Source organism: Podarcis muralis, chromosome 9 (assembly GCF_964188315.1).
Source record: "Podarcis muralis chromosome 9, rPodMur119.hap1.1, whole genome shotgun sequence".
In the NCBI taxonomy this organism is placed as follows: domain Eukaryota; kingdom Metazoa; phylum Chordata; class Lepidosauria; order Squamata; family Lacertidae; genus Podarcis; species Podarcis muralis.
The window spans coordinates 59,520,655-59,540,782 of NC_135663.1; the positions used below are offsets into that span (position 1 = coordinate 59,520,655).

The 20,128-nt window shown below is 43.0% G+C and overlaps 1 protein-coding gene across 1 annotated transcript in view; it reads right to left on the reverse strand.

Annotated features, from left to right (window-relative positions):
* GABRA4 (gamma-aminobutyric acid type A receptor subunit alpha4) overlaps positions 1-20,128 on the reverse strand; it is a 71,691-nt gene that overhangs the window by 27,175 nt on the left and 24,388 nt on the right. The window contains exons 3-8 of the mRNA XM_028744253.2: positions 16,154-16,221; positions 13,463-13,683; positions 13,288-13,370; positions 11,767-11,910; positions 8,821-8,973; positions 104-363 (exon numbers count right to left, since the gene is read on the reverse strand). Of these exons, the coding sequence (XP_028600086.2) occupies positions 104-363; positions 8,821-8,973; positions 11,767-11,910; positions 13,288-13,370; positions 13,463-13,683; positions 16,154-16,221 (929 nt within the window). The remainder of the gene's footprint in view (positions 1-103; positions 364-8,820; positions 8,974-11,766; positions 11,911-13,287; positions 13,371-13,462; positions 13,684-16,153; positions 16,222-20,128) is intronic.

The window sequence follows — 20,128 nt, forward strand, 5'->3', positions numbered from 1 at the left end:
TTCGAACCGCCAACCTTTCAATCGGCAAGTCCTAGGCACTGAGGCTTTAACCCACAGCGCCACCCGCATCCACGTTTTAATGCATATTAAATAGACTAAGTACCGTGGGTGCCTCTTCTGCACAGTTTTCCTTCTGCATGGGAGTCGCTGGAACTTCAGGGGCAGATCTCGCAGCCTTCCTTTTGGCTTTCTCCATCTGAATGTTAGTGAAATAGTTGACAGCTGCAAACTCAATCAGCGCAGAGAAGACGAAGGCGAAGCACACGGCAATGAACCAGTCCATGGCAGTGGCGTAGGAGACTTTGGGCAAAGAATGCCGCGCACTGATGCTCAGAGTTGTCATGGTCAAAACCGTTGTTATCCCTGTAAAAAGAAAAGAAGCAAAGCAACACTGCTGCATTTGAGAATCATATCAAAAAAAAATTTTAAAAAAATCACTCCAATATATTTGGGGCCATAGCCGAATACAAAATGGCGCAAGCTGAAATAGTTTGGAAGTGTTTCAACACTCTTCTTACCAAAGGGGGGGAGTGCATGTGAGGATTTCATTAAAAAGCATTGAGACAAATGAGACCCCAGCTGAAATTAAAGTGGGGAGGATGAAACACTGTATGAGTGAGGTATTGATTGATTGATTGATTGATTGATTGACTGACTGATTGATTGATTGATTGATTGCAATCATATCCCTTTTCCTAGCCCAGGGGTCTGCAACCCGCGGCTCCGGAGCCGCATGTGGCTCTTTTGCACTTTTGCCGCGGCTCCGGGGCGGATACTAGCGAGGGGAGGAGGCACATTGTGCGCCCCGACACTCCCCACTGTGGCGGGCGCTGTACTGGCTGTGACATCGCAAGGGGGCGGTGTGTGTGTTAGTCACGCACTGTCCCGACGTCACCTTCCTGCCCGCTGTCAGATCGGACATTAAGGTAAGAAACAATATATGCAGTATTATATTTGTTTTAAATGTCGCAATGGTTTTGCGGCTCCCAGGTTTTTTTTCTTCGGAAACGGGTCCAAGTGGCTCTTTTTGTCTTAAAGGTTGCAGACCCCTGTCCTAGCCCAAGGAACTCAAGGTAGTGTCAGGGCTGGGTCCAGATGTCGGTCAGCACACAGGAAGCAGAGACTATTGATGCAGTTAATTCTTTATTCAAGAATATGCCATACAACTTAGCAAAACTCCCAGCAGGACTTGCTCTGCTAGTTCCCAGGACTGACAGTCCTCGCCTTCCACTTCCTCTAAGGCTCCTCCTCTGCCAGATGTTTTCCAAGCAGTCTCAAACTTCGCCTGGGTGCCTGTAATCTCTGCTCCACTCTACACATCACATTGCATGTCCTTGGAGACTAGAAGAGAGGGGAGCTTGTCGCAGTAAGAGAGGCAAGCCCCTGGGATTTTTCTGCAGCCTCTTGCCCCCACCCCCTCTGCTTTAGCCTCTGAGTCAGAACAGTTCCCGGTCACCAACTCTCCTGCTCCCTCTATCCTGCTGCCTCTCAGCCTCCAATCACTCCTCCCACTCTTCTCCCTCTGACCTCCATCAACTTCCTGGCTCTGAGCCTTCCTCCTCTGGGGTTTCCCATGGGGGTCTCCCGCCTGGTACCTCCTACCATCCAGCCAGTCCATGACAGGTGGCATACATGGTTCTCCCTCTCCTCAGTTAATCCCCACAACAGCCCTGCAAAGTAGGTTTGGCTGAGAGGCAATGAGAGGTCAACCAACAAGCTTCTAGGTAGGTTTGGCTGAGAAGTCACCCAATGAGCTTCATGGTCAAGGGCAGATTCGAACCCTTGGTCTCCCAGGTACTAGTCCAGCACTCACTGGAGAGCCAGTGTGGTGTAGTGGTTAAGAGCAGTAGACTCGTAATCTGGTGAACCGGGTTCGCGTCTCCGCTCCTCCACATGCAGCTGCTGGGTGACCTTGGGCCAGTCACACTTCTTTGAAGTCTCTCAGCCTTACTCACCTCACAGAGTGTTTGTTGTGGGGGAGGAAGGGAAAGGAGAATGTTAGCCGCTTTGAGACTCCTTAGGGTAGTGATAAAGCGGGATATCAAATCCAAACTCTTCTTCTTCTTCTTCTAGCCACAATGCCACACTGACTGTGTCTAAGTTACTCCAGTGTGGTGAAAACTCTCCTTTAACAGCACCATAACTATTTTAGATTAATGCAGAAGTTAAAACGATGGCCTCACCCATTCCGTATTTTTATTCCTAGCTACTAGAGATAGCCAGGATCCATGAGACATCACAGGAATTAACATGGGGGCTGCCATTTCACACGCACCCTAATATCATCTGGATACAGTTGCATGCACTCATTATAAGCACTGAAAACAAATTCATAATTTTACAGTAAAATGGAGTCATTACTTCCGTGAAAGAATGCGTAGAACTCTGATTGTGGTCAAAAAAGTTTTCATACTTGAAAATTGATCAAGGTCTTGGTGGAGCAGTCAACTGATTATTTTTTCGCCTGTTTTAGCAATTGAAACCTGCTGTGCTATGTGCTGTATGCTTTTCCAGTGTATTTTTAAAGACATACCACCACAGATTGAAACCCTGGGTCAAATACATCTTGTTATTGCTTTTTAAAAAAATCTTACTTAGTTGTGGTCTACCTGACCCCAATAGCAATTAAAGTGTTTTATCCAAGGAGGGTTTGTGTGTGTGTGTGTGTGTGTGTGTGTGTGTGTGTGTGTGTGTGTGTGGCAAAAACCTATTTTTTGCAAACCTAAAAGGCTCCACTGAAGCTCAGAGCTCTAAAGGACAGTGATTCCACTGCAAATTCTGTTTATGGCTCTCTCTCTCTCTTTCTCCACCAGAAGGCAGAGAGGAAGAATGAACTCAATATTGCTTTAAAATAACATGAGAGACTATACATTTTAATAAAGCAGCCAAGGAGACAGCGGTATGTGATCAAATACAGCAGTACAGTGTTCCTCCTGACAGTTCTGTAATATAGCTCTAATGATATGGAACAATCCACTTACAGCTCTTGGACTGAGGCTGCAGCTTGAATTAGTACAGAGCATAACCACCTCGGGGAAAGGCTCTCTGTGTTCTGCAATGCTGTGTGCATGTGTGTGCATGCACACATGTGCTCATTCCAGCAAAAGGAAAGCTGTACATGGAAAGTTTGTGGTTAGACTGTACACTTTCAAAACTGTATCTGTGTCACAATGCACACTGGAGACATAATTATTATTATTATTTATTTATACCCCGCCCATCTGGCTGGGTTTCCCCAGCCACTCTGGGCATCTGTCAGCACATATAAAAACATATTTAATGTGGATTCAGGATCACCTGAAGTGTGGGTTTGATATGCACATTCCCATCTGCCATGCAATGCAGAAGAGAATAAAGAAATTAAGAGAAGCAGAGAGGAGGTGACCTCAACATTTGCTAGACCTACACTGAAAAGACCTACACTGGCTCCCAGTACGTTTCTGAGCACAATTCAAAGTGTTGGTGCTGACCTTTAAAGCCCTAAACGGCCTCAGCCCAGTATACCTGAAGGAGCGTCTCCACCTCCATCATTCTGCCTGGACACTGAGGTCCAGCTCCGAGGGCCTTCTGGCGGTTCCCTCGCTGCAAGAAGCCAAGTTACAGGGAACCTGGCAGAGGGCCTTCTCAGTAGTGGCACCCGCCCTATGGAACACCCTCCCACCAGATGTCAAAGAGAAAAATAACTACCAAATTTTTAGAAGCCATCTGAAGGCAGCCCTGTTTAGGGAAGCTTTTAATGTTTAATTGGTTGCTGTATTTTAGTGTTTTGTTGGAAGCCGCCCAGAGTGGCTGGGGAAACCCAGCCAGATGGGCGGGGTATAAATAATAAATTATTAGTATTATTATTATTATAGACTACAGTCCATTGAAATGAGGCTGAGCCCAAGGGATCTTGGGTAGAAAACTCTCATTTCGGAGCAGCTTTCCTTACTCAAGATTGATGCCTCTAACAATGGCAGGCCAGATGCCTCATTAAATAAAGATCAGATACTGTAAGGGGGGCAAATCAGGTTTCAGCAGTCGACAGCATCAACAATCTGGCCAAACTGAGGGCACTAAGAAACAATTCAGGGTCGCTGAGGACCATTGGCAATGCACGATAAGTGTCCTCCCCCCCCCCCCCCGCCCTGAGGTATGAACAGAGACATGGAATTTGGAAGGTTGCCATGGTAACTGGGTGTGATGTCACAAGAAGAGGTTGGGGTCTTTGGCACGAGGCTTGGGGGACAGCTGAGATCTTGGATGAAGGCAGGCCGGGTGAGATACCTTGGGCTCCAGTGCTGTACGGCTGTGAGGAACAAGCCCCTCTTGAGCTGACCATGCTGACTAAAGGTGTAAATATGTGTAACTAAACCATATTTCTGAAGACACATCCTAACTCTCATGGGAACACAGGCCCTGGCTGAGCGTCTGGAACCTCCTGGAATCTTGCCACAGCTTAGCAGAGTTTGGGGGTGGCATCCAAACTTTGTAACACAATGCCCAAGTTGCTGCTCTCCTTGCTGTGTCCAGCAGGGCAAATGTTTGGAGACTTGGCCTCAGATCCATGAGGGATCACCCCAAAGAGTTGCTTCCCTTCTGGCAGCCTCCAAGAGGCAGCCACTTCCCAGATCTCATGCTGGAGAGTTGGGCAGTACAAGCAGAAGACACAGGGGAGGGGAATTGTGTTGCATTATGTAGACAAGGATTGTATCCTGCTGGAAGACAATTCCTTTATTTGGGAACTTACACATTTTATTTTGAAGGGGCCTTTCAGATTAAAATAGTAATTCCAAACATAACAAAAGACTACTGTTAATCCTTCTGATTCTCTCTGGGTATATACACAGAAGCACAGCAGAGAAGTGCTCCCCGGATATTTAATTGTTAAGTATTATCCTATCGTGTATTTCATTAAAAACTCAAGTCTTTTTAAAGAGAGTATCAGATTGCCTAATTGGCATATGAATGCTAATATATTTATGTTGTAGCCTAAACTGTGACTGTTCTTATTCCTCGCGTAATCCAAATAAAACTGGTGACATTGATATTAATGGGAACAATTCACTTTGCTGCTTGGAGGGAAAATGGCAGGGTTATCACTTGGCACTTTTTAAGGAAGCTCTTTATCTGTTAAATCTTTCTGCAGGAAGACTACTAGGAATGAAATTGAACCGGGAATATGGAAAGAGAGCATACCCTCCAACATTTGTCCAAAGAAAATAGGGACATCCTATCCCATCATAATAATTTTATTATTTATACCTCACCCATCTGACTGGGTTGGCCCAGCCATTCTGGGTGGCTTCCAACACATATAAAAACACAATAAAGCATTAAACATTTTTTAAAAACTTCCCTATAAAGGGCTGCCTTCAGATGTCTTCTGAAGGTTTATAGTTACTTATCTCCTTGGCTCGGGGTCACATAACCATACCCTCCAACATTTCTCCAATGAAAATAGGGATGTCCTAAGGCAGGCGTGTCCAAAGTCCATTTCGGGGGCCTAATCCAGCCTGCCGGTCAATTTAATCCAGCCCCTGTGGCAGTATATGTCCTTGGGTAAAATCCTTAAAAAAGCTCAGCAACTTCAATCCTAAAAAAAATTCAACAACTTTGGCAGGCCCTCATGCATGTTCACTTCAAATCTGGCCCTTTTGGAAAAGGTTTGGGCACCCCTGTCTAAGGAAAAGTGGGACATTCCAGGATCAGATTAGAAACCGGGACGGCTTCTGTAAATTTGGGACTGTCCCTGGAAAATAGAGACACTTGATTAGTCTGCTTCTGGTGAGTAGAATGGCATAATATTCGCCTCAGACAGAGAAATGTCTTAGCTGGCCCTTGCCCTTCCTCTAGTGTCACACCTAGAACATCTCACTGTTTCATAAGCATTTTTTGCAAGGGAGGGGGATGATGAAACCCTGATCCATTGTTCATGTTTATTTTACATGAAACTGGCTCACATTAGCTATCCCTGGCTCTTGGCATCAACTGTACTTATAAGAGCTTCCCATTGAAAACTTTTCACCCAGACAAAAGCTGCTGGGTCTCTGTAAACATTAAAAATATAAAGAGCTTCTTCATGCCTGCTTGAAGATGGAGAAATGTAATCTGAATGGCTACGCAAGACCCTGCTTCTCATATAATCAAATCTAACAAGACAAAGGCAGGCCGCTGGGAGCCCGAAGCTCCTTTGATGGGAAAGAGAACAAACAAAGCAGGAAACACTGAACTGTACTTCTTGGAACGATGGAATTTTCCAAACTTGCTGCAAGACTGCTAGCTGGGGAAAAAATCCATAGAAACTATAAAGTATTTTTTTTAAGCATTTTCACCTTTGAGCACAAAGACCAGCAAATGATGGTTTATTGCTACAAATGTATCACTTCAGGGTGCGTTCAGATGGGGACTTAATACCACCAATGGTTTATTGGCAACTAGGTTTTTTGGTCCCATCAGCTGCTTGCAAATAGAAGGGGAAGAAATGGAGGCAGTGAGAGATTTTACTTTCTTGGGCTCCATGATCACTGCAGATGGTGACAGCAGTCACGAAATTAAAAGACGCCTGCTTCTTGGGAGAAAGGCGATGACAAACCTAGACAGCATCTTAAAAAGCAGACATCACCTTGCCGACAAAGGTCCATATAGTTAAAGCTATGGTTTTCCCAATAGAGATTTATGGAAGTGAGAGTTGGACCATAAAGAAGGCTGATCGCCGAAGAATTGATGCTTTTGAATAAAGGTGCTGGAGGAGACTCTTGAGAGTCCCATGGACTGCAAGAAGATCAAACCTATCAATTATGAAGGAAATCAGCCCTGAGTGCTCACTGGAAGGACAGATCCTGAAGCTGAGGCTCCAATACTTTGGCCACCTCATGAGAAGAGAAGATTCCCTGGAAAAGACCCTTATGTTGGGAAAGATGGAGGGCACAAGGAGAAGGGGACGACAGAGGACGAGATGTTTGAACAGTGTTCTCAAAGCTACCAACATGAGTTTGGCCAAACTGCGGGAGGCAGTGGAAGAAAGGCGTGCCTGGCGTGCTCTGGTCCATGGGGTCACGAAGAGTCGGACACGACTAAACGACTAAACAACAACAAGGTTTTTTAACTGATTGGATTTTCCATGGAAAGGGTAAGTCTAGATGAAAGCTGCAATACCTGGTTTCCTGGGAGTAAGCCTCATTGGGTTAGGTGGGACTTCCAAGTAGACACTTCTAGGCTTGTTAGGTAAATAAGGGAAGGGGGAAAAATACAGGCTGGCATTTGGATGACATTGTGTAGAGCTCAAGAAGCTTGCCTGCAGGAGCAGCACCCATCCTACAACAAACAGTTCTCTGGCAACACACACGGTACAGCAAGCACATTGCTAAATGCTCATCAGCCTTACTTATACAGGACAGTCGAAGGCAACAATGTTATTTAAGTTACCATGGATCATTTGCAACCTTCTGAACTCCACTTGGTATGGGTAAGCCAACCCCCGTCATAATTGACAGCCACCCACCACAGCCCATTACAGCATAGACATCATCACCTGCCTGCTAGGTGCACATACAAAAACTATCCCACTAAAGATAGTCATGTCAGCCATGGGGGCGGGGGGAGAATCCAAAATTCCTCCAATTTGGAATCCTGTCTCCCGGGTCTTTTGTGGGGGGTGTCTGTGTGTGAGGGAGAGTCTCCAACCAACCCTCTAAATCAGTGTTTCCTGAACTTGTCTCTCCAGCTTTTTTTGGACTACAACTCCCATCATCCCTAGCTAGCAGGACCAGTGGTCAGGGATGATGGGAACTGTAGTTCAAAAACAGCTGGAGACCCAGGTTTGGGAAACACTGATGGAGTCATATTAGGAGTTCAGGGCAACTCAAAAACTTTTGTGACCTTTTGGTTAGCCCAATAAAGGCATTGCCCTAATATGGATTTCTGAATCCATCCCGCCATTATTTATTTATTCATGAATTTAATAATCTGCACTTTCGTAGAAATCAAGCAAGGTGGAGTACAACATATAAGGACAAAATCAACAGCAGAGCCATAAAAACATCGATGAAACATCAACGTCATCTCTGACAAAACCTATTTATCAGGCTTTAATTTATTATGGGAACCTGTCTGAGCAGAGACAACATAGGATTAGGTGGGGATAAATCTACACACCCCAAGCCAAAATGGATCTATATCAAAGCACTTTCAGTTCTTTAAAACCTATTACCTTTCTACAGCCTCAACAAGAAAAGGCGCCACTGGAGTTTTCTTTTGCGATTTCTTGCTGGGATGAAACGGAGGAGGGCTAAGTAATACATACATATTCAGATTTCTCTTTCAGATGGAAAGTCCGCCCCTGCCAGGCCTAATTTTAACCTCTTTTATTCATCTCTCTCTGAAATGTACTGCTTAATAGGTCTTTTGGTTCAATGGTCTCCACTTGATTAATCCTTCTCCAATGCATGGCAATGCTGAGGTTTAGAAAGATAACTTCTTTAGAAAATTGCTTCAGCCGTATCTGTATTCTCCTCTCCTTTGTCAGAAACCCAGATTTCCCCCTCAGCTCCCTGTGCTCCATGCCGTTTGTCTCCTCTTGCTTTCAGTGTCAATTGGAGCATCCTCTTTCAAATTGCATTTTAATGTGCCTCATTCTAATATCGCGTAATCGATTTTCCTAATTGCTTTTTCAATTCACTCTCGCCAAGGCAGGAGGAGAAAGGGGCCTGTATCAGCGAAGCTGACATTACAGATTCAGAGCCGGAGGGCATACTCCTTCCTTGGCCAAATCTCTCATTCAAATCAGTTGGGCTCCTCAAGAAGACTAAAAAGACATACAAAGTCAGCAGTAAGACTTACCAAAAACAGTTCTGGCAGGAACAGACTCCTTATTGATCCAAAATGAAACTTGGGAGAGGATCACAGTCATGATGCATGGAATGTAGGTTTGTATCATAAAATAACCCATTTTTCGTCTGAGGTGGAAGTGTACTGTCATAACGACATATTCACCTTAAAGGGGGGGAAAGCCAAAAGTGATATTTTTAATAAAAAAACAACAACTTTCAGTACACCCAGATTTATTTTCTTATTTTAACATATTCTCCAGCTACTCAAATTGCATTCAGTTCATTTGACTCTGAAAACATGAAGTTTCACTAAAGTGAAAAAAGTTTCAGCCTAGCTAAGACAGCAGTGGGAGCTCACATGAGTCACTCCAAGCTCCACATAGGAAGAACAGGATATATAATAATAAACAAAAGCCATACTGAGTCCAGGGAAAGTAAGTAGATCTTAAAATACTATCCAGGAGGTGGGATGTAAAACATGAAATAATAGGGACTGTTTGACATCCCTCATACTTTCACGTACCATAAAGACACTTAGGTATACGCTGGAGGGAGGGGAAAAATAAGTATAAGTAAAATATTAGCTATCTGTTCTGATATAGCAGCATCTGGAAAACATATAATTACTACTTCAGGATTATCTTTTCAACAGATGCACCAAGAAAATGTCTTCCTTTCATTGATTTTTTTAACCAATGAATACCAAACATAGTTGTTATTCACCAGGTGAAGCTGTCCCATTTAAACCCCATTAAAATGAATGGGGATGGCACAAAAGCACCTCCCTGGGCTTGTGTAGTTGAGTACCCATTCATTTCAGTGGGGCTGCAATGGAAAATTTTCCATAATAGTGACTGTATGGAAAGTATGTTTGGGACCTTGGGACCAGTCCAATGCTCAAAGCAGGAGGGGGGGAATGAAGTGAGGTGGTTATAGGTCCATCTGAATAGAAATGGAATGGCTCTCTATCCTACTTGGAGTCAGGCTTAAAGGTAAAGGGACCCCTGACCATTAGGTCCAGTCATGACCGACTCTAGGGTTGCGGCGCTCATCTCGCTTTATTGGCCAAGGAAGCCGGCGTACAGCTTCCAGGTCATGTGGCCAGCATGACTAAGCCACTTCTGGCAAACCAGAGCAGCGCACAGAAATGCCGTTTACCTTCTACTTGCACTTTGAAGTGCTTTCGAACTGCTAGGTTGGCAGGAGCAGGGATCGAGCAACGAGAGCTCACCCTGTCGCGGCAATTCGAACCGCCGACCTTCTGATCAGCAAGTCCTAGGCTCTGTGGTTTAACCCACAGTGCCACCTGCATCCCTAGGAGTCAGGCTTAGGGCCTACCAAAAAACGCCGCACAAGAGCAAAGGAGTTTCAAAGCCAAGACAAGTAAAGAGCTAAGGATTATCAAACATATTGAAGGCTTGCATGCCTTCTCCCATGCTCATGTCCTAGTCTACAGAGCCAGACATAGTGGACTAGATGTGTTGTAGCTGGCCACCTGCCCGTCACTGTTTTTCCATCCCTGTTTCTCCAGTCTAGGGCATGCATTAAGAACAGGAGGTTTGTTAAGCCCATGGTGGGTCAGGTCTGTTCCAAAGTGCAACTGTGTGCAGGATAGAACCGAACCAATGTTCTTCATTCCACACAGTGAAAAGAAATTGCCTGCCAAAACTCAAAGCATGATCAAAATGCTCAATTAATTGCCTCACTTCCGCCCATCTTCTCCTCCCACATACCACCCACCCACTTAAAGGAAAGCTATAAGCAACCTGAGCCTTCTGGTGGAAGTTCTGGTATGAAACTATCATTTCAGATTTGGGCTGCTATTCAAACTCAATTTTAAAAGAAGTGGAAGGAAATGTATCTTGCTGGGAAGTCCATTACACTCCAGGATCTAGTTGTTTTATAATTACCATATTTTTTGCTCTATAAGACTCACTTTTTCCCTCCTAAAAAGTAAGGGGAAATGTGTGTGCGTCTTATGGAGTGAATGCAGGCTGCGCAGCTATCCCAGAAGCCAGAACAGCAAGAGGGATCGCTGCTTTCACTGTGCAGCGATCCCTCTTGCTGTTCTGACTTCTGAGATTCAGAATATTTTTTTTCTTGTTTTCTTCCTCCAAAAACTTGTAGGCTGGTGCGTCTTATAGAGCGAAAAATACGGTACATACTGAGATTTATTACCAAGATCATGGAGACACCTTCTTAAGAAGCAATCTAAGAATCTTGGCCTGATATTCCATTATAGATCAGTGATATCTCACTTACAGATAATATCCAATACATTAGGAAAATATTGCTTCATCTTGCTATCAATAACGACACTCGGAAATCTGTCGCCTACATCTGCTCCCTCTGTTGCTTAATTCTGTCGTGATCTCTGCGAGAGCATGTTTCAAACTGCACCAGTAATAGAGCGTTTAGCAATACAATCATATAACCAACCAACAGCCATCATTTTTTTAAAAATGAAAAACAAAAACACCCACAGATCTTAAAAACTGCCACTTCTCACACTGCTGCCTGTTGCTATTTTTTATCACTACACAAAAATATATAAAAAAATATAAAAAAAACAACCCAGCAGTAATAGCTGTTATGTTTAATGTGTTTGCTCCAACAGCAATTCTAATAGGGATTTAGTTGGACAATCTGCGTGCAATTTGTAGCATGATAAATCACAAAGATCAACACTTGCCAGCAGCACGGCTATGAAAATATTTCGGTAGCTACGATCTTGCATTTTCAACCATTTTCACTTTGCTTTCCGAAGAGAGACAGCACAGCACGCAGCAACAGGCTATCTGCATTAATGTAAGCCTGGAGATAAATGGTCTAGGATTTGTCATATGCTTATTATGTCTCTTAGGCTACACTGAGATTTCCAAAGCATCTTTGGCTAAAACAAAATTCCACCGCTAACTCCACCCCTTAAGTTGATGATCACCAATTGGATTCTTACCTGTAATGGATTTAACAGTATCAGTGGATGCTGTATGCCCAAGCAGGTCATACTGAACTAAACTGGAAGACTCTTCAGGAACTTCCACTGAATTCTTAGGTCCTTTTGTCCAGGTGTAAATCATTTCACTCTTTGGATATGCATCTGGGGGGGGGGGGAATACATACAATTAAAATGTTGGGTCTTGACTTATTGATGCCAACAGGCCTTTGGAGCGCTTCCATTTTTGTTTTGTTTTTTACTTTGATTAGCCAGTCACCTTAATAATGATATTTTATTTTTTTTTTACTAGGGAGTGAACCACTGCTCAGCTCTGCTTGCCAGACCCACCACTGCCATTCACCCCATATTAACCCCTAGAGCTTCCTCTTCCCACCCCATACAATTACTAAGCTAATTTTTCACCTTCCCAACCCCATTTCTGAAGCAGTTTCTCTCTTCAATTCTGCACTTTACAGCCATTTCCACCTTCACCCCTATATCCATGTCTCCTTCTCCTCTCCCTCCTTCTGTGCAACTTCCTCTTGAACACAAACTACCCTATTGGTAAACTCCTGAATCTTCCTCAAGCCACACATAGCAATTAGCTTCATTTTCACCTTCCAATCAGTTGTGAAACCACCACCCCATTCTATTCTGCATTTCTTTTCATGGCACTTCTCCCATTCCCTTGCCTCCTCTCCCTTCTTTTTTTGCAACACCCCATTTTTACCTGCAGCCCACATTTCCTCCCCCTTCCTCACTTTTCTCAGCTCTTCTTTACACCCAGATCGCCCCCATGGCCATCTTTGTGCACGCACCCCATGATGATATATGTTACTGTATCTTTAAGATTAACAGAATTTTAAGAGCAAGCCTGCCATTGAACTTGTTCACTTAGAGAAGGTTAAGTTCAGTTGATGGGTGTTGTACACATATGGGTGTCTTCTTGTTAATGAAATAGATATATATTCTAAATTAATACATTGCACCTGGAACTTCACGTTGTAGAAAACACATGGTGCCAGGAGTGAAACACATTGTACTATGGAATATTAGAGGGCTCCACAAACTTTATCTCTGTCAAATGAGCTGCCGAGAAATGGATGAGGGAGAGCTTTGAGTACAGTGAGAAGGGAGAGAGACTTAAAGGGGGGAACAGCTATTTTAAACAATAGCAGAAGTTTGAGTAAGGCAGGGATGAAGAAACACTGACAGGAACATGGTGGTTTTAAATAGCCGCACAACTTTGAGTAAAGCAGGAATAGAGAAACACTGAGGGGTGGTTGTTTTTAACACACACACAAAGTTTTAACAAGGAGAAATGGCAGAGGTGGGTACCACACAGTAGGCCAACACCAAAAAGCAAAACAGCAGAGCTTTTCCCAACTCCCTTCTCCCTTGTTTTAAGCTGCCATTTCTCAACCAGTCCAGTGATATCCCCTGCTCTTAATTTCAATTGACCTAAGCCATGCAGCTCTGGATATTATCTGACCAGTTTCATACATAAAACATTAAGTAGAGAAGGTCTGTGTGACTTACAACTCCCAAATTTCAGAGGACAGGCGTGACCATCCATTGGGAAATCGACCAATCTCATGGGGCACTCAGCACTTATGGTGAGCCTATAAGGAACAAAATGGAATTAGCCCCAGAATGTGTTCCCTCTCTCACGCAAAGTAAAATAAAAGAACGGAAAGATAGATAAATCAACTACCTCATTGTATAAAGGATGGTACCATTTCTCATGATTCTGAATAGTTTATTTGGGGCTGTCATATTATGCGAGACAGATTTTTTCCCATTCCGGAAGAAAGTGTCTGGTGTCCACACTTTGGTAACCATCAAGTTGTTAAGTCTTAGAATTTCAATGGGACCATCATATCTTAATCTTTTGTCGACCCACGTCTGACGAAAGAAAACATCCATCGTGTATTCCTACAGTAATTTGGAAGAGACACAAACTTAATATGTTTTATAAGCATATCCTTTCTATGAATATCCCTCAAGGACAAATTAGTCACTGGTAACTGTAAACTCCCTAAACACATTTCTATCAATTAAACAGAACTATGTACTCCTTTAATACTTTAATTTTCCACATTAGTCATATAAATAAATTGCTATACATATTAAATCAATCAAAAATAATTACTATAATCTAATAGAATGGCAAGAAGCACGCAATTAAACTTGTACTCTAGCACAGAACTGGAAACAGAATGATTAATTCATTAACATATGTTAATGGTTTTCATGTCCACGCTATTTTTTTTAAACAGATGGACAAATTAAAATATGCAGTGGGCCACATGATTAATTATATCAGCCAAAATCAAAGGAATATTATCTAATTTCAACAAATAAAACACAGATGGGATGATCCAAATGGGAAGTAGTGTGTCACAAAATGATCATGCAGCCCTTTATTTGGACACCACTTATGAACAAGCATGTTTCCAATGGCCTTCATAAATGTGTTCACAGGACTAAAAAAATGTGTGCGTGTGTGGATAAAGATCTATAGGTGCAGGCATATGGCTTGATGCAGAACCCTATGTGAACTGCAAAGGTCATATGGACATCTAGAGCAAAGAGGCTCCAGAGCAAATGCGTACAAACCTCAGCAGAGAGGGCAAGTCCATATGGAAAAGGATATGCACACGAAGTTGATATTTTCAGCTGAAATCAAGTCCCAGATAAATGTGACTAGGTCTGAAACCTTAGCGAACCCATTGTGAAATCACTGGGCACTTGAAAAACATGCACTGGAAAATGCACGGATTGAGCAAGAGCAAGGCATAGACTAGAGTCACGACTATGCATTTGCTGCGACTTCCAAGCAGGAAGAGAGAAAATGTGTGGAAGATGGAACTGGGTGTGAAACTCAACTACCTGAGAACCTCAGCTTGCACTTACAGTGGTACCTTGGTTCTCAAATGCCTTGGTTCCCAAACACCGAAAACCTGGAAGTAAGTATTCCAGTTTTTGAACATTTTTCGGAAGCTGAGTATCCAATGCAGCTGTCGGCTGTTGTTTCTGGGGTGCCTGCACCAATCAGAAGCTGCGCCTTGGTTTTTGAACATTTTGGAAGTCAAATGGACTTCCGGAATGGATTAAGTTTGGCGCTTTTGTTTTTGCTATTTATTTTGCATTTTTTGTTCTTGAGGCTTTTTCAGTTAATTTGTTTTTGTGACTGTGTGGAACCTAGTTCATCTATTGATTGATTGATTGATTGATTGATTGATTGTGTGATTGCGGAAATGGATAAAAGCCACCTATCCAAACAATGACTATCATCAGTGCAGGTAAGAACAAAATTTACCTTATTTTTTGCACCATAACACTCACTTTTTTCCTCCTAGAAAGTAAGGGAAAATGTCTGTGCGTGTTATGGAGGAAATGCCTACGGGTGGCATGCCTACGGATTTTCCTCCTCTAAAAACTACGTGCGTGTTATGGTCGGGTGCGTGTTATAGAGCGAAAAATACGGTAATTTTAATTTTTATCATCTACAATACTGTCTTATTTTTTTATAGTACAGTACATTGATTATTGCTTTCATTTTATGGATCAATGGTCTCGTTAGATAGCAAAATTCATGTTAAATTGCTGTTTTAGGGTTGTTTTTAAAAGTCTGGAACGGATTAATCCATTTTGCATTACTTTCTATAGGAAAGCGCGCCTTGGTTTTGGAACGCTTTGGTTTTGGAACGGGCCTCCGGAATGGATTAAGTTTGAGAACCACGGTACTGCTGTATTTGTTTATCTATTGGGAGGATTTATAGTCCTCACTGTTGGAATGAGAACAAGCAATACCTGATGAAACTTCAGAAGATTAATAAGATTTCTAGTAACTGAGGGCACAGCCTTATAGCTCTGCATTAGCTTCTTGCCCCTCCCTGTGACTTAAAGGAGTAGTATAAATTGTGCAAAATGAGGCAACTCAGGGGAATGGACGTCTTTTGCTTAATATGTACAGTTCATAGACTTCAGACTTCCATGGCTCAGACTGAGTCTTTGATGCCAGTATCCAATACCTCTGTTTCTGCCATTGTTGTCCTTTGCATCCAGCAAGGTTATGAATTATTCTATATTGGGGTGACTATTCTCCAAAGAACTGGCTATATCATTTCCATAGCTGGTGTAAATCTGCTGGAAGCGATTTAAACAAAAACCAAAAAAACTCACACACATTGGTCTAAATCCAGCCTGCATGGGAGGACCAGAATCAGGGCTGCCACATCTAAAAATAGCCTGAAAATTAGGCTGCTGCTAATCTTCCCTACTTTGCATGATTGACAGCAGTGCACAAAGGCATCTGAATTAGTCGTTCACTCATTACTGGGGTTCATTTCCTCACCGCCACCTCAACCCTACAAAATCAAAGAAAGCGAGTGATACCTACCATCTCTACATCAGAAACAGGTCCAAAACTGGTGACATAGATATCTGTTTTGACTTCAGTTACAGGACCTAATATATATAAAAAGGAAGTGAGCAAGGAAAATTGGAATGTTTCAGGTTTAAAAGCAGGAAAGATTGTACTGGCAAAAAAAAAAAAAGCCACATCTTATGCAATTGTCACTTTGACGATTCATTTGACTAATCGGAGGAAAATGCGCAGGCAGCATGTTCTTCCAACCAAGCCTGCTGAACTTGGAAATTCTTGCATAATGTTGATTTTCATGCCATCTCTTGACTTACATAAGTACACTGGTATAATTCAGAAATGCTTTTGTAATGCGTTGTCTCGGGTTGACATGGGCAAGAAAATACATGCACATGAAGATCTGGGAAAAGCTCTTATTTATAAAGCGAAAAGTGTTCTGGTCCTTCAAACTTTGCTTCAAATTGGGTTAATAGGGAATATACAACTGCATTCGCAAAGACTCAGTTCACATATAACACCAAACCATGGTTTGACACTAGAGGAGCAAACCCTATACTCCTTTGGTCACACTCCCTATCCCTCTTCCACTTTTGTGCTCCATCTGCTGCAGACCATGCCATTTGCCACAGACCATATTTTGCAGTTACATCCAAGCTGGCAAACTATGGTTTGTGCTCGTTTTGCAAATCAGTGTAACACCCTAAGATCAAATACTATTTTACAGTCCCATTCTGCAACGTAGGTACATGCCATAGTTTGCCAGTTTGGATGCAATGGCAAACTGGTTTACCAACCATCAGGAAGTAATCAATTGATAAGGGAGTGTGGAGGGAGGAGGATGGGGTAAAGGTGTGGGCACAGAGTTCATTCCTGCGTGTGAACCTATCCAGAGTGTGATCCAACTACACGAGAAATAGAAAACATAAAGGAGTTAGAATTCCCAATGCAATCCTACCACACCTCGCTCAGAATACACACAGGTCCCACTATCCACCTGCTCATTATGTGAAAATTCACTTATCCAAACACAAAGAATTATGCCAAAACCTTGCTGCACACATGGCTGATTCAGATATCCAAACAGCCAGAGTTTGCCCACTTCCTTACTTTTTTTTGTGCTTTGCTGGCTAGGGGCTGCCATTTTAAGGTAAAAACCATGGAGAGAGGAAGTGGGGAGAAAGATTCGGACAAATCACCAAGCAGGATAATTCAGACAAATCAGGGAGCAGGAGACATTAGACAAAATCAGATTTTTCCTCTGCCTCTCTTTTGCTAGTTGGCTGCAGGAAGATAGCTCATGGATTAGAAACGTTCCCATAAGAAATAATGGCTCATCAGCTCATTATGTGAATGCTCACTTAACAAATTCTTTCCTGGGAATCCATTGTGTTCAGAAGGTGGGACCTGCATTAATTTATGAGAATACTGTGGCTCCCAAGCATTTTCGGGGGGGGGGAGAGATTTGCCCTCCAAGTCATTTGAGTTTAACATCCTTGACCACAATTAATGTCCAGGCTAATCAGTTCACAGCAAAGGAAGGAGCAAAGTGGCCGTGCGTGCAGTCAAAATGCTCATACATATTTTGTCTTAATAAGCCAAGTTATGGTTTATTAAGCCAAGTTACATAGCCAGCATGTTCACATACTGAGCTGGAAAACAAGTCACCAGCATCTATTGTCCATTATAGCCTCTTAATACCCTACGCCCCATTTTAGTTTTTCAAACACTTATAGCAAACAAAATAGCAACAGTGTCCATAATATTTCTACAAAACAATTTATCCTATTAGATTTTTTAAAAATCAGCATACTGGCTGACATTCTTTGCTGCCTCCAAAAGCTATTTTGTCTCAAGTAGGTATATTTGAAAGGCACAATCTATTGGTGCTTGTTTGAGCACATCCTTCCATCCCCTTAAACTATTATCCATAACACATTTATTACTTCAACCCCCCTGAAAGGCACACAGACTTACACTTAGGTAAGTCTGTGGTGGGAAGGAATTATTTAGCTAGGCAGGCAGAAACCTCCACCATGCTCTCTCCAGGTTCAAAATCTTTAAAGTATCATGGGGGCAACCTTTGGTCCAATCTAGCAGAGCTTTTCTTATGTTCTTATGACTTTAGCAGGTGGACAGGGATAATAATATAGATGGGTTCTGCTGCAAAACTGTGTATCTTAAAAAAGACCTCAGGCATATAGAATTTTTTTTATTTTATTTGGTTGGTTGGTTGGTTAGTTAGTTAGTTAGTTAGTATACACACACACCCCTTCATCCATAGATTCAAGGCAGTTCACAACATAAACGTCTAATGCAGGAATCTCAATGCTATCAGTGATGGACCTCCATTTTGGGGGCCCTGAAGCTTGAACCATCATGGAAACCTTTTCACAACCAGCAATGAGGTCTGGGCATAGCTGTCAACCGTCCCTTATTTGGCGGGAAAGCCCCTTATCCCAGCACTGTGTCCCGCTGCTGTCCCTTATTGATGATGTCCCTTAAATTTCCCGGGTTTCAAAAGAAGCAGCTCCTCTCCCTCCCTCCCTGCCGGCCAGGGAGGAGGGAGGCTCCAGCTGTGTTGCTTGGCTGCGTTGCTCACCCAATAAGGAGTCTAAGAATGACTGGGGGGTGGAGCTTGCATGCCTTGTGCCAATCAAATCGGCCGTGTTGCTTGGGGACTCGCCTTTGCTCAGCGCTTCCCAGCGGAGAGGTGACGGTGGTTTTCCTTGCTGCATCCCCTTTGCCGGGTTGCTGCGCTGTGGGAACCACCGCTTGAGGCTTCGTTTGGCTGTTGGCTGGGCTTTCTGCCTTTGGCTTGGAGGGGCTCAGAAGTCGAACATACCTGTGTTTGGAAAATCCCTTATTTTGGCTGCTGGTCCCTTATTTTCAAATCTGTAAGTTGACAGCTTTGGGTCTGGGTAGCCACTATTATCTTCTGCAATGGGCTTGTTCCACGACAGATCAGCACACCTTTACAACATCTGTGCTACTGACTCTCAAACTTTGGGATGGTTGAAATATATGCAACAAATATATACAACTCAGATGGAGTCATGTGACTCTAATTGGGTCGCAGTGTGGACGAAAGTCACTTCTGGGGCGCCACCAGGATTAGGAGCCCTGAAGTTTAACCTTCATTAGTTTAATTGTTGATTCATCCCTGATTGTTATTCTCTTTGGCTATACCAAAGAAGAAGACGTTCCATATATTTCGAAGCCTTCAAACTTCCAGGCTGTTGAGTTTATTGGGCTCTTTTAAACAACTCTTGCAGCCTAGCAGGCACAATGTGACAACACTGTGAAGATTTTGTTGAAAGGTAAAGCGCATTTGCCTTGTGCCTAACATTGTTGTGTGCACAAATGTCACTTAGTGTCAAAATGCAGAAAGGAAGCATAAGCAATGAGAAAAGTGAAATTATTATTTCCCATTGGCCCGATATGGAGGTTTCAAGCTGCTAACTGAACACAGAACAAAAGCATGTAAAATTACCTCACTTCACAGTTTGTAAATTACACCTAAGAGTTCAGTTCGGAAGAAGATGAATGCAGGAATCACTAGAAGTTTTCCCCAACAAAGCAGCAATATGCAAGCTATGTTCGGATCACAGTCACCTCAATCTGCTCCTGCAATTTTCTAGTTCAAAAGTCTTCACCTTCTATCTCTTTTTTCCGACTTTCCATTTTTAATTCATAGGTCATCAAGATTGTGCAGCTGCTTGAAATCAACTCCTAAAAGTCCCCACATCTTCCTGTTGGAATGACAGCTTTTCTGAACATGGCTTTATTCGCTTAGCACAGGGTTGACAAACCTCTGACCTATGGGCAAAATTAGGCTTGCCAGGTCTCCCTATTTCACCTGCAAGGCCATTTTGGACTCACTGTACATCTGGCTTGGATGTCCTTGTTGTAAACTTATTGCTTATTGCAGGGCATTTGGTTCCATGCGTGTAAAGCTTTTGCATTGCTGGGTTCTCTTTTACACACCTGAAG